General features: G+C 37.6%; 1 protein-coding gene and 1 pseudogene across 1 annotated transcript; both read left to right on the top strand.

Annotated features, from left to right (window-relative positions):
- Nucleotides 1-619: 619 nt before the first annotated feature.
- Nucleotides 620-11,899, top strand: LOC128100928 (olfactory receptor 4A15-like; annotated as a pseudogene).
- Nucleotides 11,900-23,038: 11,139 nt separating this feature from the next.
- On the top strand, nt 23,039-23,983 carry LOC128102200 (olfactory receptor 140-like). Its single transcript, XM_052725765.1, has one exon. The coding sequence runs from the start codon at nt 23,051-23,053 to the stop codon at nt 23,981-23,983; it is 933 nt and encodes a 310-aa protein (XP_052581725.1). The 5' UTR covers nt 23,039-23,050.
- The last annotated feature ends 1,673 nt before the right edge of the window (nt 23,984-25,656 follow it).

The following is a 25,656-nucleotide window of genomic DNA, read 5'->3' as shown; positions in this document are numbered from 1 at the left end:
TGCTTATTTGTGTGTGTACAACTGAGTATGTGCATCATTTTCATGAAGAGTAAATTTAACATTTATTTTTGCTCACTTAATCTCTAAGGAAGGTTGAGATTCAGTTATATTAAGATTGAGCATTTAAAGAACAATTAAATTATGTCTGATAGAATTGCTGCTATTTACAAATGTTAGAAGCTTATACTATGTAATCAGGAAGGCTTTCTGTATACTTTGACACAAAATTATATTGTTTATATTATAAATATTATTTTACATAAATATGCAAATACAGCTTCTTCCTGTGCTGTATTTTCACTAGATCTTTTCATAGATACATCATCCAAGTATCTGCCAGACTTAACCTTGATGATTCATTTTTTTATGTTGTATTTTTTTATTTTATAATTTAATTTAATTTTTTATATGATTATAGAGAGGAGTTTTTGAAGATGAATGGGGCAATGAGGAGAATCAAACTCTCCTTTTCCAGTGAGCTATTGTGTAACCAAGCATGGGAGAATTATTTAGAACAATCTCTACACTGACAAGGAGTGTGGGAGCCTTTCAAATTCATCACTTACTCTTGTCTGCAGGCTCTGGAACCAGTATGAGTTCAAAAGACTCGGAAGAACTTATGGAAAAGAGGAACAGTGTAACTGAATTCATTCTCCTGGGCCTCACCCAGAACCCTGAGGGATTAAAAAGGTTCTATTTGCTATATTGGCAATGACCAATCTGCTCATCATGGTGACCATCATGGTCAGTCAGTTCCTGGGCTCTCCTATGTACTTTCTTCTGGCCTATTTGTCTTTTACAGATACTGTCTATGCTACTTGCTTCCCAGATGATCATTGACTTGCTCTATGAAACAAAGACTGTTTCCTTCCAGGCTTGTATGATTCAAGTTTTTATAGATCATTTATTTGCTGGAGCTGAGGTCATTCTTCTGGTTGTGATGGCCTATGACCGATATGTGGCCATCTGTAAACCTCTTCATTATTTGACCATCATGAACAGGCAAATGTGTGTTCTCATGCTGTTGGGGGCCTGGATTGGGGGCTTTGTTCACTTGTTAATTCAGTTCATCTTCATTTATCAGCTCCCTTTCTGTGGTCCAAATGTCATTGATAGCTTTCTGTGTGACATTTATCCCTTGCTAAAACTAGCTTGTACCAATATTTATCTCATTGGACTCTGTATGATAGCTAATGAAGGGGCAATTTGTACTGTCACCTTCTTAATTCTTCTAGTTTCCTATGGAATCATTTTACACTCCCTTAAGGCACATAGTCTGGAAGGGAAGTGTAAAGCTCTGTATAAGTGTGCATCCCACATTACTGTGGTTGTTTTATTTTTGTTCCCTGCATCTTTCTGTATGAAAGTTCTGCTTCTACATTTCCCATTGATAAGTCTGTGACTGTGGTTTTAACTTTTGTAACTATGTTGAATCCCTTAATATAAATGCTGAAGAAAGAGGAAATGAAAGATTCCATGAGGAAACTTTGGAGCAAAATATTCAGCTCAGTTGTGAGTTGGCTATTTCCTTTTTGAAAATGAAACCCAGGATATATGTTTTTACAAAGACAGATGTTTTATTGCAAACATTTATCATTTTATATTGTTCTCTTTTGGTAATTTAGTTTTTATTCAATGGTAGTCATTTAAATTAACATTTAAGTAAATTATGCTGTCTCTTTAGAGAATAGGTTTGTATACGCTTAAAACTTTATGTGTATCATCACCCTATCTTATTATTTATTTCAATTCCATTTCAATTTTATTTCATTTTGAGTTTCAAATTTGTTTTAATAAACATATATACATATTATCATTTCTTCAACAAATGGTGCTGGCATAACTGGATATCAACATGTAGAAGGCTGCAAATAGATCCATATCTATCACTGTGCACAAAACTTAAGTCCAAGTGTATCAAGGACCTCAACATAAATCCAGCTACTCTGAACCTGCTAGAAGAGAAAGTAGGAAGTAGTCTTGAACGCATTGGCATAGGAGATCACTTCCTAAATATAACACCAGTAGCACAGACACTGAGAGAAACAATCAATCAATGGGACCTCTTGAAACTGAGAAGCTTTTGTAGAGCAAAGGATACGGTCAACAAGGCAAAGCGACAGCCTACAGAATGGGAAAAGATCTTCACCAACCCTTTCTGAATTATAAATGATTTTCTCAGTGTAGTTAGCAATATTAATACTTCCAGTTGTTCATCTACATTGTGTCAATCACCAGCAACTTGCTCAGGAATTCAACACATTTACTCTAACTATGCATGGAGTGTTTATTCATTTTGGAGAACAAGTACTATAGATAAATGCTTTCTGAGAGATGAGTACAAGATAGAGAATTAAGAAATTCATAATTATTAGAATTAGAGAAGTTGGCATCTGGATAATATTGTGAAAATGCCAGAGATTGGGGTTTTCCATTAAAGCTGTCACAGAGATAGGGAAGCTGAATTCTTGAAGAAAATCCTCTGCTTTTACTTATCAGGGTCATACATTGACCCCGGATGTATATAGAAACAATATGAATCTTCTAAAATTTTGCTTTCCAAATTAAATTCTTTAATCCATACACAAAGTGTTTCCTTTAAATCATTATGTGAAATGTAAGTACTTCTTGATTTCTTACTATAATAGTGTTGGTTAAGTGGCAGCGCGGCCATGCCGACTGAAGAGCACACTGGATGTTGCCGTGGCGGAAGAATCATGAGCCATGGTTACTTTTCTAGAGCTTTATTGGGACAGAGAGGGAGAGGGAGAGGGAGAGGGGGAGGGAGAGGGAGAGGGAGAGGGAGAGGGAGAGGGAGAGGGAGAGGGAGAGGGAGAGGGGGGAGGGAGAGGGAGAGGGAGAGGGAGGAGAGGGAGAGGGAGAGGGAGGAGAGGGAGAGGGAGAGGGAGGAGAGGGAGAGAGAGAGGGAGAGAGAGAGAGAGAGAGAGAGAGAGAGAGAGAGAGAGAGAGAGAGAGAGAGAGAGAGAGAGAGATCGCACATGGAGGGGAGAGAATATGGCAGGAGAGAGTGCGGAAAAAGAGAGCACAGAGAGGGCATGCCTGCTTTTTAGGCTGGGACGCCGTTGCAGACTGATGACGTAATTAAGGACATAATCCTTACAATAGTAGGTTTCCCAAGTCCATCTATTGAATAACTACCCCACAACACCATTCTTCACATCTTCACAAGAGTAATTCTGTTTAGTGTCTGAATTACTTCCAGTGTCAGATACTCCTGGGGTTTGTTAAGTCTGGTCTGAAATGCTAGAATGGCCTTATCATTTTATCAGATGTCTTCTGTGGGTCAGAAATTTTGAGCAGCTCACCTGGGAAACTTCTGTCAAAGGCTATCATCTCATGAGTTGAGTCATTACCTGGCTTTCAGATCATCTATAAGTTTCTTCATTTGCATGTATAGTGTATCTTGAACATGGAGCTTAAATAGGTGGTTGTCCTTGGACCCAACCCTCCCATTTCTATGTGGTTATTCCAAATGTTCTAGTGAGCATATGAGCTTCAGAATAACAGGTGTGGTGCTTTGAAAGGAAATGCCCCAAAAGGGAGTGGCACTGTAAGAAAGTGTGGACTTGTTGAAATAGGTGTAGCTTTGTTTGAGGGAGTGTGTCACTGTCGGGTGTAGGTTTTGAGGCTTCTTTTGCTCAAGCTTTTTTCAGTGTGACTTGGAGTTCATTCCCTGTTGCCTCCAAGTCACACTCTCATGACTTTTGTTCCCACACTTGGGCTGTCCCCCTGTTTTGAGAGCTCCACTATTTTCCATAAGCTATGGCTTGTGTGGAGGTTTAGATTAGTAATTTTTTTGTCTGTCTTTTATCATTGATGATTTGAGGCAGAAACTTCTTACATTTTATCTTTAACTGTATATTTTTTAATATAATATAAATCCTATAGTTTTTGTTAGACTTCTATAAATCATATGAGGTTATTCCTATCCAGACCTCCACAGACATCACTGAAATATGTTTTTCTTTTTCCCAGGACTCCTGTACAGAGGCCTTATTTAGAGTAAGAATCTCTCAAGCATGTCTTTAATAGACTCGAAAGCCTGTGTCTTTTAAAAACATTCAAAGAGCTATGTTGAATATTTATTTATATAATTTTTAACTAAAGTTTTTAAATTATATTTTTTATTTATTCACTGAAAATCTCACACATGGATCTCATTTATTCCCTGTATCTCCCTCCAACTCTCCCATCTTTTCTCACTTGTGATTTTACATGCTCTTTTATTATTATTATTATTATTATTATTATTATTATTATTATTATTATTAATTCCATTTAGTCCAATTAGTGCTAACAGTGTACAAATGAGTGTTGGGCCACACACTGGGTGGTAGGTAACCTACCAGCAGCCACATCTCCAAGGAAGAACGATTCCCTTATTATCCATCAACTGCCAGTAGCTCTTCTGCTAGAGGGGATCCTTGGGAGCCCCTCTCTAAATCTTAATCAAATTTTTAACTGGCTTGACCTTGTACAGATATCCACAGATGCTGGGAGTTGATGGTGTATATCAGCAACACTGTGTCCAGAAGACAGCATTTCAAAGGTCTTCTCCATTCTCCCTATCTTCTGGCTCCTACATTCTTCCTGTCCCATTTGCTATTGTGCACACTTAGTTTTGAGTAGGAGAAGGCTTGTATGGATGACTTATCTATTGCTGAGCACTCACAGTCACTTACTCTCAGCAATATTTTTTACCAGCTAGTATTCTTGTTGAGCTCTCTTTTTTTCCAGTTAAAGAATTAATTTGCAAGGAAAAAAAATCCATCTCTGTAGGTTGTAGCAGAGAATTCTCAGATACAGTAAGCAGGATCAGACATAACCAGCAGTTGAAGAAAGGCTTTTATTGAGAGTGAGGAAACACATACCACAGAAAAAGACCCCTATCACACAAAGCAGAGGAGAAACTCAGAAAGCGGAAGCCCAGCATTTCCTTGAGTGCTGGGAGGTTTTAGATTTCTGAAGGGGACAACCCTCCCTAATTCAGTGTGTGTCAGTTTGAAGAAAGACAATGGCTGATTGGCCCACAACTTGTAAACATGTCCTGATCTGGTCTTGAAGATGCTGAGCCTGTCTGTCAGCAGGGGGCATGCTGACAGGAAAAAAATGGTGCGCAAGACCTTTGCTTTAGGCTTCCAGAATTTTGTCTCAGGTCAGGCAGGTGAGAAATGAGCCAGTCATCTTGGAAGTTCCCCATCTTTATCACTCAGGCCTGCTCCCTCTTCCTATCTGTCTGCTTATAGGGGAGTCTGTCTCACTCCTCGTCTTTCAATATGACCAGTTACAAGTCTCTGCATTCACCACTGCCCACAGCAATAAGAAGCTTCTCTAACCAAGACTGAGGGAGCACAAACCACAAACACAAATATTTAGAAGGAAGTTTGACAATATGACCATTTCTTTAAACAATGTCAGTAGATGCACCCACCCGCACAACCCAGGGCCTACACTCTCCTTAGACATGACATGTGACCATTTTATAGTACCAGACATGAAATCCCTCCTATAGAACAGGCATTAAATTCAATATAAAAGTGTTTGGTTTTATAATATGCAACTGTGGACACTATATGTTGCAATATCAACCTCTTAGTCAAGATGTGCTCAGTGGTGCAACAGTGGCATGACATTTATGGGGGTAATCAGTGTGTTGTCATTAGCTCTGAGGCCAAGTTCCACAACAGGAGATTTTATGGCTGTTGCTGTGAACCTGCTCAAAGGCTCATGGCTGGGAAGGTAGTAGACCTTAAGGGTGACCAGTTGCTTCTGTTTTGGTAAATGGACATGTTGTCAAACTGCTTCCTAAATATTTATGTTTATAACTGCCACACCTGAGACGGTGTCACCCGTGTGACAAATGCCATCTGGTGGTCTCACGAGGAAGGGGGCCACGTGTCTCTGGAGGCTATGCCTCCGGCGGTCCCCTGGCAATCAGCCCGAGCAATGGTTCCTGGATACATTGTTCCCTAAAGACCAGCCTTCCATGGATGGTTGGCAAGACTCCTGCTTCTTTCTTCTTTCCCGACAATAACAACCTCTCTGTGCCTGGACCCCCGCAGACGCTCGCTTGACATACCTGATAACTCCTCAACTTTTACACCGGCACCACCCCCAATGATTCAAGCCCTTTGGCAGATAGCACAAAAAAACCCTGCTTCAATGGGGGCACTCATGGATGGATTAGAACAGAAAGAGCTAATGATTCAGGTTCCCACAGATTGTAAGGAAAAAAATGTAAAAGTAAAAAGATTGTTAGATAACCCTCACTCAGCTCATGCAAACTCATAAGAAAGAGAACTTAGGAAACTGACAACTCCCACAAGAATGGTTGGAAAACACATTCAATACTGTATTAATGGGAAATGATGGACGCCCCCTTGTTGGAATCCCAGAAGTAGAAATTACTTAGATCCACCCCCTTTTACAGGGGCTTATGACTATGAAGGGAATCGGTTGGGTAAATCATGGGGCAAAAAGAATGTTGTGGAATCAGTTGCCTTTTCTGGAAAGGCTGGCTAGAAGCAGAAAGGTATGGTGTACATATGATAGGTAGACAAGGTCAGCTATATTGAGGGGTATAGTACCTGTGCTAAAGAGGTGGGCTAAGGCTCTTGGCGAGGACTTTGTAACTGTCTTTAATAAATTACTAGAAATGGATTGCCAGTTATTGAGTGCGTAATCTGGCTCTTAGGGTTTAGGCCACAGCATGTCTCTGTCTGAAAGGATTAATCATTCTGAAAACCACATTGTGTGATCACAAAAGATAGCATCTATTGCTTTCCTGGGCTTAGTTCCTTGTTAAGATTGTATAAAATCTCAACCTGATGTCCAGTAAAATTGCAGCAGTTTCACAGCATACTCTGGTGTCTGTGTCTGTCTGTCATCGCCAAATTCCAATTATCCTGAGCACCTTCATCCTGTTCTCCCTCAGTCTGGTGGCCCTACTGAGACCCAGTCCGCGGCATATAACCATCAAGTGGTGTTGCCTTCATCCTTGGTTAGCTCCTTTGTGTTAGTAAGCAGAAATCATCCCAAAGAGCGAACTATGGCTGGTCAGGGGACTAAAGTTACTGTTGAGTGCTTGACCTCAAAGCAAGTTCCATACTGCCTGCTCCAAGACTCAGAGAACATTGAAAAAGAAAGGAACTGATAAGTCTTTTCCACCCTGATAAGCCTCTCCGCAGCAAATCCAAATCAGACTGAATCAGGAAAAGCCCAGGTTTAATGGGTGAAGTATTCCAGGGTGATTCCCTGGCCCCTCAGAGAGGAGACCTGGAGGAAACACCAGAAGAACCACATGTCTGTTTTCTGGAATGCAGCTTATATACCTCGTGGGAGTGGTCTTGAGCCTCTCTGGGGGTGGAGCTGTGTTTGGCTGGCTTTGAAGGGGTGAGTTTAGGGAAAGAGATAGGGGAGGGGAGTTGAGGAGAATCTTCCACCAGACTCTTTCCAAACAGGAACAAGATGGATGGAACAGGTACTAGTTATGGAATTCACTCCTTCCTGGAAAGTTTTTGCCAGTTGCTGGCTGATGGAAGAGGGAAATCATTGTCTTCAGTGCTGTAGCAACAGGTGAAATGTATTCATTCTCCAGGGGATAGTTCTATGCTCATGGCCCTGTAGGTGACTTGTTTGAAATCACTAGCTCACAAAGCAAATATCAAAACTAATACAAAAGAAAAAACAGTAGGAGGGAGACTTGTTGGTTTGGAGGTTGATGGGCTTGGTGAATTTGTACAGAATGCACTATGTACATGTATGCCATTGTCAAGCAAATTAATTTCAACAAAAAAAGAAAAAATTTGAAGCAATGATTCCCAGTATATTTTTTCACCTAATTTTCTTGTTCAGCCTTGGAATATGAGTAGACATGAAGAGACAAACTCTTTGGGTTGTGTCTTTGTGAAGAAAGTCCTATAGAGTTAAAGCATATATTTCATTATGTTCCTCAACATCTTTATTTCCCAAAGGGCAGATCTCAACTGGAAAACAATGGGGTTAATTGAAGTAACAGTATAGTTCAGTTAGGATAACAAATGTGTGTAGTTTGTCTGAATTACTTCAGTGAGGTTATAAGCTATTCCATGTAGGAAAAAAATCTGGCTCAAAAATCCCAATACTTATTCTTAAGCTGCCACAACATTTTTTCTTTATTTAAAATAATGCCATAGGTTACTTTAAAATGATTTTTTATTGGCAGAAAATAATTATATACAGTTGTCTGATAAAGTATAACATTTTGAAATGTATATGATTAAATCACATAATTAGCATAATCATCACAAATATGTATGATTTCTTTTGGTTGAGGCCATTAAAATTCTTTTGAATATTTTAAAATATACAGACATTTCTGTGAATTATAGCCATCATATTGTAGAGAACACTAGAAATTATTCCTTCCTCTCTTACCCAATGTTTCTATTCCTAGTCACCAAGTTTTCTCTGTTCTGCCTCTCCTCTATAGAAGACTAAAGACAAAAGATTCTGTTTTGTGTGCCTCATTGCTCTATATTATTGTTTTAATTAGCTCCATTGTTTCTGTGTGATACATGTCTCTCGGGAAATGAAGACATTAGAGATCATAATGAAACATAACCATTAATTGTGTTACTATTGTTATTTTATGCATATAAACATTTTACTTGATTGCATGTCTGTACAGCACATGTGTGCATGGTACCTGGGGAGGGTAGAAGATGGTGTTGTATTCTGTGGAAATGGAGTTACAGCTGATTGTGAGTCACCATGAGTAGAGAGCTGTGCACGACCGCGCCTCAAAGATGGTGCCGGCGTCCGGCTTCCGCCTTCCCGATGGCGGGTGTTCTCTGGGATAAACAACTCCTTATTTGGTTTGGGCATAGAATCTGGCTTGCTTGCATATGTCTGACCCTATCGGCATTGTCCACGTGGCACTATGGGTTGGTTGCCCAGTGGCTATAAAGGGCATGGGCTGGCTTTCCCCGGGGTCAGAAGATTGTTCAAGGTTCCTGAATAAACAGCAGAAAGAAGAGCTTGGTGTTGTGTCTTCCTTGCTGGTCGAGGTGGGCGCGACAACCATGTAGGAGCTGGGAATAAAACCTGTGTCCCCTGAAAAAGCAGCCAGTGCTCTAAAGTGCAGAGCCATTCATACAGATGCTAATATATGTGCTTTAAGTCTTTGTTATAGACTATTCTGAACACAGCTTATCCCAATTCCTTATTTTTTCCTGTGACAAGATTTCATTGCTTCTGAGGGCTGAATAGTGTCCACTGTATGCTTAGGTCACCTTTGTATTTACCCTTTTGCAGAGAACCATCGAGTTGGCTTGGCCTAGCTGCCTTGAGAGGCGTGTGCCATATGTTTTTCAGGTTAGATGTCACGGCTCTTGGGGCATAATGTGCCTTCCAGTTCCCAGGAGACTGATGTACTCCCTCAGGCAGTGAAGTATTTAGGCTGCTTTGTGTTTCTCTGTATGTTCCCTTAGAAGTCATGGAAGTATGATGGCTTGATAGGACCATTAGTCTTAGACATTAATGTTCTGTACCTTGTATGACTTGCAAACAAGGTTTCCTGGTAACTACAACTGTATTGATCCTGGCAATTGCAATTATATTCTGTTTCTGATAAAGGTATAAAAAAGTCTTATTGCTCTCAATAAAATTGTCACAACCTCAGTTGTGCTGTGGCCCCTCCAACCTGACCTAATTTTATCCTCACAGCTGTATCAGGTAATCTTGGACCAGTAGGTAAGTGCAGGTGTTTATGCCCATTCATCCACATGGTAACATAGGTTAATTCCATTTTCTGGTTATTGTGAATAAAGGCACATTAGGTGGGGAGTTTAACCTATTGATCACTTTTCTTCTGGATATTTAAAAAACAAGGGACTTGCCTGGCCACAGGGGAGATTTATCTCTAGCTATCTTTGCAGAATATGTCTTGTATTTGCTTTAATATTGGCCATAGTAACTAACATTCTCATTAGTAACATGTGATGTCCTTTTTTCCACATCATTGCCATCATTTGTTATTTTGTATCTTTCTGATAATAGTCACTTTAACCAGAGTGAGTTTATATCTCACTGAAGTTTGCATTTCTGTGACATTGAAAACTTTTTCATGTCTCTTTTTAGCTCATTGTATGTCTTCCCCTGGAGAATATCTATTCAGATCATTTGTCAGTTTTAAAAGCAGATATATTTTGATTTGAATTTTAACAATTTTAAAGTTTTAGGGTCTTCTCTTTAAAGTTTGATTTATTATATGACTTTTATACATGATGAGAGATAGGGGTGTGGTTTGGCTTGTATATGTATATGTTTTCTTAGTTGTGTTTCTATTGCTGTTTGACAGACCATGACGAAAAACACCCTGGGGAAGACAGAGCTTATTTAATCTCACAAATCTCAGGTCACATTCTATCATGAAGGTTAGGGAAGGAACTCAAGAAAGAACTTGAAGCAGGAACTAAAGCAGATACTATGAAAGAATGGAGCTTTGCCTATTGGCTTGTTTTTCTTTGCTTTCTCAACATGCTGTTTTATACAACCCAGGACCACAAGCCCAGGGTTGGCACTGCTCTTAGTGGGTTAGATACTACAGCATCACCAATCAAGAAAATGTGCAACAAATATGCCAACAAGCTTATTTATGAACTTTCTTTCCTTTTTAGGTCTTTGATTCTTTTATCCCAATATATTCACTTAATTGACAATCAGTAATTTTATGTTTTAGCATTTTTTTAAATTCATGGATTAAACTTTGGCCTCCATGTGCTTGAATTTTAAGAAAACTGATGACATGCAATGTAGAACCTGTATGCTAGGAACCACCAATCTTGGTGATCAAGGCAAATTTAGGCTTTGATTCTACTATTATATTAATGTTTCATTTTGGGAATATTCTATCCTTTGGTCTTGAATTCTTTTTATATTAAAAAAACAACACATTAGATATTTTCACAAACTTTACTTAATCAATAGCTACAACTTTATATTCTATTATTTCTTAGTTTGTTTACTGATAAAAGTGACTATCATGTGCTTGAATTCTTAGATAACTCATTGCAATAGAGAATAAAATCTCAAACATGAGCTGAGTATGATTGTTTTTGATATTTTGTTTATGTTTTGGCAAATAGTGCTTGCTTGGATTCAGAGGGTGGGGCTAGCCATTAGTTAAACATAGAGGTTTAGAGGACTGTAGAGAGAGGGACAAGAGGTGGTAAGGAAAGGCTGAGACAGAATCTTGGCCCTTTTGGTCAGAGGAACTGAAGAGGTAGGAAGCAACTATGGCTGCTCTCCTGCTTCTCTTATCTTTTAGGTTTTTACTGTGATATCTGACTCCAGGTTTTTATTGATAAGATTACATAGACATGCTTTATCGGACTTCCAAATTTTGGGGCACAGATTCATGAAATAACTGCTTGCCAATAGCTTGCAGTCACAGGCACAAGCCAGACCTGTGCATAAGAACTGCAAGCCCTATGAGCATGTCTGGGATTTTCCTGTTGCTGTGTTGCTACAGCAATCTCTACAAGCCTCAAACTCCACAGGTGCCTGGGCTCCAAACTGTAGTTAGCCCCTCACCTTTGTCCAGGTCTGCCTTCAGGCAGCTCTGTGCTTTCACTTCTCACTGGTCACAGGTGCTGTTTTTGCACATTCCCCCATGTCTGCTTTTCAGACGACTGCCTCTTTGGCTCCTTTTCCCAGTGGATTGTGGCCTTTCCCTGGACTGCCTCCTCAGGCTGCTGACATGTGGTCAGTGACAGCTGTATTCATCCAAGCAGTGGAGTACCTGCGTTCTCCACTCAGATGTGCTATGCAGTGGCAGCCAGCCTTACGCTTCACCATCATCTTCAGCAGATTTGGTGAGACAATTGGGAATTCATAAAGGGGAGAATTAGTTTTTTTTGTTGTTGTTTTTTAAAGAGAAAGTTTTTTCCCATGTTAAAAAATGGTAAACACTATTACGGTGGAAGGAGATAGGTCTCTGTATGATTAACCAATAGACGGTTTAAAAATGGAACAATTAAACGAAGGGATAATCAACTCAGATGGGACTGACATAATTTTAATTACCATTTTGATAATTCTTGTTTGATCCCTAAAAAGGGTCATTGATATGAGTGCCAAGATACAGGCCTTAGAAAAAGTTACTAGAGAAAATATTGCAATTTTGACTGATAAGTTACAAGTCTTGGAAAAATGTACTAAAACAGATAATAGAGATATTCAGATAAAGACAAAGGAATTTAAAGGAGAACTGACATCACCATTACATTAAAACTTAGAGAGGAACAGCCCCAGGTTATCAAACAACTACCCTTTATTTATCCAGTCACCTTATAGGAATAATAGAAATCCCCAAGGCTATGTAAGATCTGAGTGGATACCTGTGGAAATGTTAGATTTGAGTCAGTTCTTCAAATTTGAGAAGTGATAGTCTCATGTGGTATGCATTCACCTTTTGTGAAGTGCTGTGGGATGGTCTGTATGTCAAATTACTCTGATTGGTCAATAAATAAAACACTGATTGGCCAGTGGCTAGGCAGGAAGTATAGGTGGGACTAACAGAGAGGAGAAAAGAAAGAACAGGAAGGCAGAAGGAGTCCCTGTCAGCCGCCACCATGACAAGGAGCATGTGAAGATGGTGGTAAGCCACAAGGCACGTGGCAAGGTATAGATTTATGGAAATGGATTAATTTAAGTTATAAGAACAGTTAGCAAGAAGCCTGCCACGGCCATACAGTTTGCAAGCAATGTAAGTCTCTGTGTTTACTTGGTTGGGTCTGAGCGGCTGTGGGACTGGCGGGTGACAGAGATTGTCCTGACTGTGGGCCAGGCAGGAAAACTCTAGCTACAGTGAAGCAGATGTTAAATTCATGATCAACTAGTAACAGAATTGTCCCACAAAACTGGAAAGACTTGGCTACAGCAGTATTGGAACCTGCACCTCAATTACAGTGGAGGGCCTGGTGGAAAGATGAAGCTAGGACCATTGAACAACAAAGTAGGACTAGAGGTATTGAAATCTCCCAAGACCAACTTCTTTGAGAGAACAATTAGGCTGATGTACAAAGACAGACTATATATGATGCCCATACCCTGGCTCTATGCCATGCAGCAATTTTAAATGATTGGGACAGAACTGAAAAAGCAGAAAGAGAACTGAGTCATGTACTAAAGTTATACAGGTCCTTAAGGAAACACTAATTTTTTTTTACAAAGATTGACTTCAAGTGTAAATAGAGTGGTACCAAATTCAGAAGCTAGATAAATAATAATTGAATCTCTGGCTTTTGAAAATGTTAAATCACAATGCAAACGGGTAATTAGGCCCTTGAAGGCAAGATAAGCACCCATAGAGTAATGGATCCGAGTTACAGTCAACACTGAATCTCATAACCATGATGATGCCTGGATAGGAGAGGTGATTTACAGAGGCTTAAAGAAAAATCAAAATGTCAGGTATTTTAATTGTGGCACACAAGGACATCTAAAAAGGGATTATAGATAGGGCATTCCTAGAAACAATGTTTCTTTTAATCCAAACAGAAGGCTCTTGGCTTCTGGAGGATGCACAAGGTATGTCAAAGGCTGACATTGGTCCAATGAATGCAGATCAACAAGGATAGACAAGTTAACCCTTTGCCATTGGAAAATGACTTGGGGGGCCTCTCATAGGCCCCCATGTCAATTTTGGTTCAGTCATTCCCTGTCACCATGGGGGAAACACCTTCCCAGAGCTATTAAAGGACCTAATGCCTATTGTAAAAAGTCAGAGTTCTCTGGATGATATAACAGCTTTAGATGATAAAACAAAAATTTCAGGAGAAACCACAGAGCAAATATTTTGGCAAACTTCTATCAATGAGGAAAGACCAAAGTTAAAAATATGAATAAATGACATTGCAATTGCAGGTCTCATAGACACTGGGGCAGATAAGAGCACCAGAATCTTGGCATCCAAATTGGCCTCTTCAGGAGGCAAATGTTCAGTTTTTAAGGATTGGAACTTTATGTCAGGTAAAACAAAGCATGATATGGGTCAAATATATAGGACCAGAAGGACAGAGAGGAAAATTAAAGCCATATGTGACTAATACAGCAATGAATTTATGGGGTTGATACTTGTTACAACAATGGAATACCCAGATTAACATTCTTCCAATCTCAGAAACAAACCATAAACTAATGTATATTTCTGGAATAAATATTAAAAAGTATCATATGGAACAGTCATCGACCATTCAGGTTGTACAAAAGAGGGACACAACACTGTTGACTTTTCAAAGGTACCAACAGCCCCACCTTTAAAATGATGGACAAACCTGTGTGGGTGGAACAATGAACTTTGACATCGGAACAATTATAGGCTTTAGAAAACCTGGTACAGAAGCAGCTAAATACTCAACATATTGAAGCATATGGAAATGATTCATATACAGTTCCCTCAATCTATAATTTAAAATTATATGGATAATATCCTTCTAGCTGATTCAAATGTAGATATTTCATATAAAATGTTTGAAGAAGTACAGAAAATTTTGCCTTGTTGAGGGTTACAAATTGCCTCTGAAAAAATACAGGAAGAAGATTCTTTTAATTACCTAGGATATAAAACAGGTTTACAAAAATTCAGTTCCTAAAAGGTATAAATCAGGAGAGATAAATGCAGACTCTTAATGGCTTTCAAAGATTGCTGGGAGACAATAACTGAGTAATTTGTTTCAAACATAAAAAGATGGCAAGGACTTAAAGAGTCCAAGAAATTATCAACTGAAACTGAGAGAGAATTGTCTTTGGTGGACAGGACAAGTAGTTATAGAAAGATCTAATTGAACTCTAAAAGATATGCTTAATAAACAGAAAGGAGTAATAAAGATCCCCAGAGATAGATTGCATAATGCTTTATTAACTTTAAATTTTCTAAGTGCTAATGAGAAAGGAACAATAGTTGCAGAGAGACATTGAGTAAGAGGAAAAAAAAACCGACTAAATTAAATCAGCTTGTATACTTTAAAGATGTGTTGACCTCAGAATGGAAACCAGGATATGTGTTACATTGGGGAAGAGATTTTGCTTTTGTTTCCATAGGAGAAGGAAAGCTATGGATACTATAAAAATCAATAAAGATCTGATTTAACCAAGAGATACTTCTTGATTAGAAGAGGTGATAGTTCATCTAACAGCATGACCATTCAATCTAAACTAACTTATAAGACTGACAAATGCTTTTCATTTGATTAGAAGTAACTTGCCAAGAGGGAAACTCCCCAAAGTTAGGGTTGGGGCAGGGTTTTGCTTTTGTCTTTCCAGGAGAATGAAGACATTTAGCTAATGAATCTGAAGACCACTGGACAAATGAGATATCTGAAGAAAAAGGATGAATCATCCAGAGAAAATATTCCAAGAAAAGAATAAACTGGCTTATTGGTATACCACAATTTCCAACAGGATAAAATTTCATAAATCTTTCTAAATGTTTGTTTCTGCTGTGCACTACAGACACGTATTCCAAATGGTCTTTTTTGTAGTCCCAGCTCAATTAAAAATTTAACTGGCTTTGGAGTTGGGGCATGGGTCTCTCCTTCTCTTAAATCCAAGCATGCTTGTTAAAAGGAAAATTCAAAATCTATCTTAGGTCAGAAGAGCCACCTTATATGAGACAGAAGGAAAATCAAAATTAAGAGACTATTCTCTTGCCAGTAATATCATAATTCTTTGGTTTTATTTTGGCTCTTTAAAACTTTTCTTAAGATATAAATATTATCTTAAAATTTATAAGATATATATATATATGTATATATTTTAAACTTTTTGTCATGATATTAATTGTCATATAGAGTACTAACTAACTAATTCTAGAAAAGGCTTCATCTAGCTTTCTCTATATGATTTCAGGTTTGAGTCTCTGTCAGGTAAGTATGAATTAAGTTTTTGTACTCTGGATGCACTTAACAAACTATGATTTTCTAATCTTTTCCAGATCTGCTGCATATGACATTTTAAATGTTTAAGTTTTTTTCAGTGAACTATTACCATGCCTAATAGCAAGCTTTGAAGTTTCCAAAAGGAGGATGGGGCCCCACAATGATGATTCCTGACAAACGCCACCCAAAGATTGGATTTGGACAACCAACTACAAAGGACATTTTCATGGTGGTTAGCTGAGATAGTCCAGCCTTACAGAGTACTCTAGCCAGGACTTGAGATATAATCCCTGCACTTTCCCATTACAGAGACTGGACAACAAATGATATAGCTAGCTCTCCCAGGACTTAACAATTATCCCAATTTTTTCAAGGTCCCCTAAAGAAGCTGTCACCCCCAGAGAGCAGGAAGTAATTTTAAGAACACAACACTCACATTCCCAAGAGGTAGGGTGGGTGGTTTTCAATTATTCAGTGGGTCATAAATAATTTGTCATATTTGGGGGGTGGATATAAGTTGCTATTGGTAATGATCAGGGAAAAACCTGAACAAATTGTTAGATTCAGGGATCTTGTTCTGAAAAGAAAAAGGGGGGGATATAGAAATGATAGGCTAAAAGAGTAGATTACTGAATCTACTTTTAAACCAAAAAAGCAACAACTAGTCTTAAATATTTTACCTTAATGTGGATTTTTGAATATTGATACAAATTTGAGGTTATTTTTGTTATACTGTAAATAGTTTCTACTCTAGTTTAAGATAATTTGCATATTGATACAAATTTAATGTTATTTTTGTTAGAACATCTTGTATATACTTTTCTAATCTTGTTCAGGGTATTGTACATCTCCACCTCATTTAACAAAATAATGTAAATTTGTAGTCCTTGAAAGTTGTTATTAAAAAACTATTTAGGATAATAAAGAAATGCAGGTTATTAGTTAGTCAGCTATTGCAATAAAACTTATAGTCTTGTTAGGTATGTTTTCCAGGTCAAACAAATATATTTTAGACAGACGGGTGGTCTTCAAGCACTTCAGAGACCTTCAGAATATGACATTTAAGATGTTTTAATAACATAAGGTTCTATTTTTATGACAATTAGACTGTCTGCTTCTGGCAGCACCAATCCACTTCAAAGAATATGATAGGCATTGAAGAAACTTCATATGGAGTTTACTTTCTTTGCGGCAAAAGTTAGACACTGGGCAAAAAACTGCCCTTGCCTCAATTGCTGACAGTATGCCCTCCAAATTGGACAAGAAGAACATAAAAGAAAGTGGCTGCTGAACCTTGCCTAGACGAGATGGAACAGTCCTTCAAAAATCCTGCTTCACAGAAAACTCTGTCAAATATTCTAGACCTAGAGGCTGAAGATGGATGTTCCAATGTTGTTATAGAAGAACCTTGGGTTACTATCTAGGCAACCAGCTATTTCTGTCATTTCTTAATATTGGAAGTTGTTTGCTCTATACTTCCGGTTTACTCAAGTAATATATTCCTCTCAGGTCTCTGATGAAGTTGAAGACTAGATAGTTATAGTTACATTATTTCTTGTTGACAAAGTCAGAAAAGAAACTCACAAAAAGGTATAAAGTATAAAAGGTGGAGAGACATTAAAAGATAGTTTTGAATTGATAATGCAAGTTAGGATAGAAAGAGAATTATGTACAACACTTTGGACTCACCTACATAGCATAGAAAAAGTATTTCCTCTGAATTCATAAAATGCTATGGACTGGTCATTGTTAATATAATTCTTGCTTGTATATGTTTGTATACAGTTATTGTACTTACTGTATATAGTTTTTCTATGTTAGTTAAAACTTTCCCCTTTTTGTTTTTTTGGTTTTCATTTTTCTTTATTAAGAAAATTTCTACTTACTCTACATACCACCCACAGATCCCATCTCCTCCCTCCTCCCACCCCTCAGCCCTCCCTCCCAAGCCACCTCACCTCCTCACATCCCCCAAATCAAGGTCTCCCATGGGGTGTCAGCAGAGCCGAGCACACTGGGTTTAGGGAGGTCCAAGCCCCTTCCCACTGCAGCAAGGCTGGACGAGGTGCCATACCGCAGGCACCAGATTCCCAAAAGCCTGCCCATGCACCAGAGACATATCCCAATCTCCCTGCCTGGGTGCCCCCCAAACAGTTAGAGCCAAACAACCATCTTCCGTATTCAGAGAGTCTAGTCCAGTCCCGTGGGGGCTCCACAGCTACTATTCTACAGTTCATGGGCTTCTACCAGTGTAGCTAGTCATCTCTACACATCTTCACATCATGATCTCGATGTCCCCTGCCTGCAGAATCCCTCTTCTCTCTCATTGATTGGATTCCTGGAGCTCAGCCTGGTGCCTGGCCATGGATCTTTGCATCTGCCTCCATCAGTCACTGGCCAAAAGCTCTATGATGGTGGTTAGTGTGTACTCACTAGACTGGTCACCAGAGTAGACCAGTCCTGGCATCCTCTAGACCACTGCCAGCACTCCCAGGTGGGGTCATCCTTGTAGATTTCTGAGAGCCACCCTGGCACCCTGCCTCTTCCTATTCCCATGATGTTCTCATCTATAATGGTATCTCCCTCCCTGCCCTCCCACTCTGTCCCTGTTCCAGCTCGACCCTCTCATTTCCCTATGTTCTCATCCCCCACTCCTCTCCCTCCACACCCCCACTCCCAGTCTGCTCATGTAGATCTCATACACTTCTCCTTTGCTGGGCCATTCATGTGTCCCTCCTAGGGTCTTTTCCTGTTAGCTAGCCTCTTTGGAGCCGTGGGTTGCGGTCTGGCCATTTCTTCCCTCACATCTAGTATCCACTTATGAGTGAGTACATACTATGTTTATATCAGCATTATTTGTAATAGCAAGAACCTGAAAACAACCTAGATACCCCTCAACTGAAGAATGGATAATGAAAATGTGGCACATATACACAATGGAGTACTACTCAGCAGTAAAAAAAAAAAAAATGACATCATGAAATTTGCAGGCAAATGGATCAACTAGAAAATACCATCCTGAGTGAGGTAAACCAGACTTAGAAGGACAAACATAGTATGTACTTACTCATAAGTGGATACTAGATGTGAGGGAAGGGATGGCCAAACTGCAACCCTTTTTGTTTTTATTTATAAAACCTTCCCTTTTTATTTAGACAAAAAAAGGAGATTTGTTGCATGATATTTTATTGTGTTTGACAAATAAAGCTTGCATGGAGTCAGAGGTCACAGCTAGCCACTAGTTAACCATAGAGATTTGGAAGATGATAGAGAGAGGGACAAAAACTGGTAAGGTGAGACTGATCCTGGGTCTCAGCCCTTTTGGTTGGAGGAACCAGAGAGGTTGAAAGCAACTATGGCTGCTCCCCTGCTTTTCTGATCTTTCAGATATTTACTCAGATATCTGATGCCTGGTTTTTATTGGTAAGATTAATTAGATTTATTCTTCATGTGGTGGCTTGAGCATATATTCCAGTGATGAAGCCAGAATATCATAACCAAATAGATAAACAAAAGCAAGCAAACAAACAAACGAAAAATCAAAGGGGGCCCATCAACTTTGAGAGATTGTGTATTTTGGACAGGTCTTAAATTAGATCACATATTACCAATGAAAGTGAATAAATTGGATTGCAATTCTATAACTTACTTTACACCATCTTGAGTAAGTGAAATAAACCTTAATAAAGCTGTAAATAATGTATTTATACAGTGGGATTACTATATAGTTAATATGAAAGTGGCTTAAAAATAAAGCATGATGAATCAATGTACATTATCCTTTAATAGTATGTTTAGGGCACATGAGTGATGGAAGAGGACTAATAGTATGTTATCAACTGATTTCACAAAATAAATAAGTTGGTTATTTTAATTCTCCTGATAGTGTAAGTGGGATATTCTCAGAGGAATCTGAGAAGGTGACATATTTCAAATTCCCAAGTGCTTCTGAATTTATTAGTTTTTTCTCCACCTCCATGAATCAGATTCAGAAACATTGCTTTTAAGGGCTTATTTGGAAGGTGGTGTAAGACAGGTTAATGATGACTGTTGATATTTACAGGTTCTGTGGAGCAAAGTAAAGAAAAAGATGTAGACCAAAGAGACTTGAACTTATATCTTTAGATCTGTTCTTCAGTAAATGTTTATGATGGAGGACAAGGCTGAATCCCTCCATGCCTAATTATTTTTACCTATTGATTAAAAGAAACTGTAACATATACAAATGACTAACTTTCAAGCTGGAGTTTATAACTTGACAAATTATTAATATTGCATAAGAAGGCAAGTGGGCTAAAATTTCTTAGCTCTAAAACATTCTATAATGCATTTTGTGACCACAGAAAGAACACAAGAGATAAGAAAGGAATAATAGAATATTCAGAAAGGCATTGAAATTTCTTCAAAAATGTGTTTCTTAACTGAGAATAACACATTTTTCAAGAAAATATTAAATAGAGGTGATAACATAACCATGCTGCCTTGCTGTATTAATTTCCCACATTTTGTCTGTGTAAAATTTATGTAATTACAAATTTCTCTCAAAATATATCACATTAATAATACAGCATTGAGCTTATGTCTACCAATTAAAAGATTTTTCATTTTTAATTCCTACAGAAAGGGATGACTTTTTAAAAAGGTGAGTTTTGTGACATGGCCTTTGTACTGTTGGCTTCTTAGTAATGGTGTCAATACCTTTTTGACATACATGGAAATCATTTTCTCCTGAGAGAGTTCCTCATGGAAAAGTGTTCAGGTGGTTCCATATGTGTTGCTGTATGAGAGGTAAGTGAAAACATGGCAATTGGTCAAAGCTGCATCTTTCAGAATTGTGTCTGAGAGGAGCCAAATTCAGGAACTTCTTTCTTGGCAAAAGCCATGATAATCTGACTTGATAACGTTCATGATTGGTGCCTCATGGTCCCAAATTTTAACTCCCTTGTCACAAGAGGTAAGTCCTTATTATTTCAACACGGTGAAAATCTCAAATAAATACTTCAGGACTTGGCAGTTGGACTACAATTTTCTAGTCATACTCCCCACTATATCTCTAGTACAAAAACCATTTGGAGTAATTAGATAGGGGACTCACAAGTAGAGATTTCCTGTTTGTGTTTGGAGGAGAGAGGCTGCTTAGTAATCAAGTAGAAAAAGTATGATTTCAAAGAGAAGAGTAACAGAGTAACAACTCATGAAGTAAACATTCTTTGTGCCAGAAAATTACATTTGTCATTTGTGTTTGAAATGTAATTATGTGAGACAAACAATGTCACCATTTTCATAATTGGTATATTATTTAAAAAACTGTTCATAAAAAGTAAGTAGCTGATGCCAACAACCTTTTCTTATATATTTAATGATAATTAGTGGAACTTTTCTCCCTTTATCTTCACCTTTGCTAAAGTCAGGTACCTTCAAATTACAGAATATTTGTAAGAGACAGAGGTCAAATGCATTTTATGTACATTTCAGGGTAAATCTAGGGTTATAGTCTTCCAAGTGACATTAAACAACTTCCTTAAATTCTCTAAGACTCATTTATTTTATTTATTAAATAGGGATAATAGTATACAACTTACTATCAATCTAAAGATAATCGAGTCTGTTTCTTGACAAGCACTCAAACAAATGTTGAGTGTTTTAGCTGAGGTCTGTACACATGACATTGTTTCAACAGTAGCAATAGATTCTTTTGGGGGGGTAATGTGAGTGAAAACTTTGGGTGATTTTACTATGTTCTTTTTTCTTATTTCCCTTGCAAACCATTATTTCTGTTAGCACTGCCCTTTCAATGGGATCATGACATAAACACGCCAACAAGACTTTTGCTTCTCCTCTCATTCTTCCATATCTTATCCATCATAGAGCAGTTAGAGCAATACGCACAAAAAGCTAAGTAAGTTGATGTCTCTATTCTGTATAAAATCTGGAGGCTTGACTTGTTATCCAAAATAAAACCACACTCTTGAATATGGCCTTTAAAACCCTAAAAATATCTACAACAAACCCTCTTTGTTCACTGAACCTAACCCCAGGATGCTTTAGGTTACTGATACAACCTCTGCTCCTTCCATGGGGATTCATCATACTTGTATTTCTATCTGGAGCTTTATAGTAAGTGTATTCTTACCTTCTCTCTTACTCACTTCCAGTCTAGATATGGATTCCTAGTCAGTGAAGACTTTCTTTTTTGCCTTACAGGAAGTAATGGTTTTCCTAAGACTCCACAACAGCATTATTTTGCTGTTATTCTCACATCAAGTGCTGCACTCTAATTATCTATATAATTCTATTTTTAACTCTTCATATTCATTTCATATGGGAATATTAAAAGACTTTACCTTTATTTTTAATTAATATATATATATATATATATATATATATACATATATATAAATTTCAGATCACGGACTGACAGACATATAATGGATAATAATGTATATAATATAATATAATAGACAGCATATAATAGACAATAAATATTGAATATGACTTTTTAAAAAATTTCTAAACAAATCTGGTTAATAAGTACATCTTAAAATTATGGTACATTTAAGTAAGTTTTCTCTTACATACGCACACACACACACATACTGTTTTGTAGATATACTCCATGACAACACTGATTTTTTTAGATTAATTGTGAATTAATATGTAACTATACTTATTCTATTTTACTCTGGGTGGGAGTGAAATTGAGAGCTTCATCTGAAGTTCTCTAATAGAATAGTCTGTTTCTGCTTGAGTTCATATAAAAATAAGCCACTAATATGTATAGTTTCAGAAAAACCCATGGCCAAGACAGAGGAAAAACATGTGACTTGTGTGAATTTTTTTTTTTTTGGAAAAATTGCCTATTGACCACATGTAAGAAGATTGCAGGATCCTTGTAAGATGTTGAAATTGATTCTAATTTCTTTTTATAAAATAGATGAAATAGCACGTTTCTTCTCTTTTGCATACCATGAAACATAATGGTCTTTTTTTTATTAAAATGATTTTCTCTTATGTATACATAGGAAGTAAGTTTCTCATCAGTTTTGCTATTAAGATTCTTTTTTTTTCCAGGATAACTCAGTACTTCTAAGCTCCCCAGCATCATTCAAATGAAAGAAACCAGAATGAATGTAACTGAATTCATCCTCATGGGGCTGACACAGAATCCCCAGTTGCAGAGAATTCTGCTTTTGATGTTAATCATCACCTATGTTGTCACTGTCACAGGAAACCTGCTCATTGTGTGTACCATCGTCTGTAGCCAGACTTTGAACTCCCCAATGTACTTCTTCCTGGCTTTTTTATCTCTGATAGATGCATGCTATTCGTCTTCTATCATCCCCAAAATGATGGCAGATTTGCTCTCAGAGACAAAAACCATCTCATTCAGTGGCTGCATGGTACAACTTTTTGTTGAACATTTCTTAGGAGCTTCGGAGATTGTCCTCCTTGTGGTCATGGCCTATGACCGCTATGTGGCCATCTGTAGACCTCTGCACTATGTGACTAGGATGAACCACCATACTTGCCGTCTCCTAGTGGGGATATGCTGGATAATGGGTTTTCTTCACTCTTTTGGGCAGATACTTGTTACTCTCTGGATTCCTTTCTGTGGTCCTAATGTCATGGACCATTTCTGTTGTGACATCTTCCCCTTGCTACAACTGGCCTGTGCTGACACTTTCCTCCTTGGTCTCCTGGTTGCTGCCAATGGTGGTGTAATTCCCGTGATCACCTTCATGATGCTTCTGGTGTCCTATGTGGTCATTCTGTGCTCCTTGAGGACACACAGCTCTGCAGGGAGGAAAAAAGCTCTCTCTACCTGTGGCTCCCACATCACAGTTGTTGTCTTGTTCTTTGTACCCTGCATTTATACATATATGAGACCAGTGACAACTTTTCATCTGGATAAAGCCATAGCAGTGTTTTATACTCTTGTCACTCCCATGTTAAATCCGATTATCTACACCGTAAGGAATGCAGAGGTTAAAAATGCAATTAGAATGTTACTGAGAAAGAATTCAATCTTAGATAATAAATGATATAATATGAATATTTTATTTTTGTATTTTCCCACAACATGGGAAACATGCTATTCATGAAAAATAAATTTCTAGATCCTCAGTGGATCCTAGAAGCATTAATATTATTAAACTCTACATACATGTATCTATTATAAATTAAATTTTTAAATTAATCACAATAAAAATTCAATACAACTAGTTAAATAAAAATTATACTAGCATATTAAATAATATTTATACTTTGTGATGATTATTTAGTGAAATCAGGGTCAATCAAACACAAGCACTGTGACACCATTATGCTCCATGCTGGTACCTCAGTAACTACTTAAACACTGAAAATGGTTAGAGTGCACATTGTGAATATGATGGTCTAGTATAAAATTCTTGTCCGAGGTTGTACCCAGTAGGATGATACGGAGTTTCTTCACATGACAAAAACAGTAATGCAATTCCAATTTATAAATTATATCTGGACCTTTCCATTTAATGTTTTAATGATTCTATTTAATATTGACCCCGTGACTATGGCCAAATGGAGATTACTATACCATAAATTCTTTCCTAAGTACTTCTTATACCTATGTTATGATTATACCTGTTTTACAGATTAAATAAACTATAGTTCAGAAAAGTGAAATAACCAGACCAAGATAGTGAGAGCTACTAGTTACGTTCACACTCTTTCAGATTTAAAGTAGATTCTCTTCAACCTTTCAAATGGTGTAAAATGCAATATTGGGGTCAGAAAATTCTCATGTTGTTTATAGTTCTATTTTCTAGCTTGAGAGTTGCATCTTGTACCTTTATACATGGAGTATTAATGTTCAAACTGTACTATCTGTGAGCATTTGTAGCAGAAAGAAATCCAATTTGGAAGAAAGATACTTGACAAAATTTCTTCTCTTGCCATTTGTTTGTTCTATCTAACTTGCTTTATTTGAGTTTCTTTTAGCATTGGATTTAAGTTGTTTTTCTAAAATTGATCGTATTTAGTTCTATATAAGCGATTTAAGTCTCAGCCTATGGTATTATTACCAAATAACATCATTAAATCTGATAATTATTTAAAAGGGAAGAGGTACACCAGCTTTTAACTCAAATATCCCTTACTCCACAACCTATGTTTTTTTTTTTCTTAGATGATATTCCTTATCATTGGTTTTAAATTGTGGCTTAATGTATAAAATACATTTTAATTATGTTATAAACAGTGTCACTTATTGAATTAAAATCATCAATGGCAATTAAATGCAGCTGTTTTAAAAGGTGAAAGAATCTACATTAGACAATTTTACATTTAAACAGTAAGTTTTACACTCAGCTCACTGACTGTGGAATTCTCTCCAAACCTTTCTTTTATGACTGTAGAGATGGCCCAGTTGTTAAGAGTACTTGTTGCTGCAGTAGAAGAACTAGGTTCATTTTCAGCACCCATGTGGCAGCTTACAACCATATGTAACTCCAGTTCTAGAGGATCCACAACTCTTCTTCTTGTCTCAATGGGTACTGCACCCAATGTTCCACTTATGTCATTCAGGCAAAACATACACACATAAATTAAATAATTCTTAACAAACAAATACTTCTTTAGGATGTGGGTTATAATTTCCATCAAAGGAATACAGGAATAATTATTCTATGGTTGACCAAAAATGCTTTATACCTAATCTATGTACCTTGCTTATAAG

The sequence above is a fragment of the Peromyscus californicus genome, unplaced genomic scaffold (genome assembly GCF_007827085.1).
Source record: "Peromyscus californicus insignis strain IS unplaced genomic scaffold, ASM782708v3 Scaffold_7__1_contigs__length_154581171, whole genome shotgun sequence".
Taxonomy (NCBI): Eukaryota; Metazoa; Chordata; class Mammalia; order Rodentia; family Cricetidae; genus Peromyscus; species Peromyscus californicus.
The sequence above is the reverse complement of the archived record's forward strand: the minus strand, read 5'-3'. Positions and strand labels throughout refer to the sequence as shown.

Coding starts and splice junctions, on each gene's coding strand:
- LOC128102200 (XM_052725765.1), top strand. CDS start 23,051: ATGAAAGAAACCAGAATGAATGTAACTGAATTCATCCTCATGGGGCTG.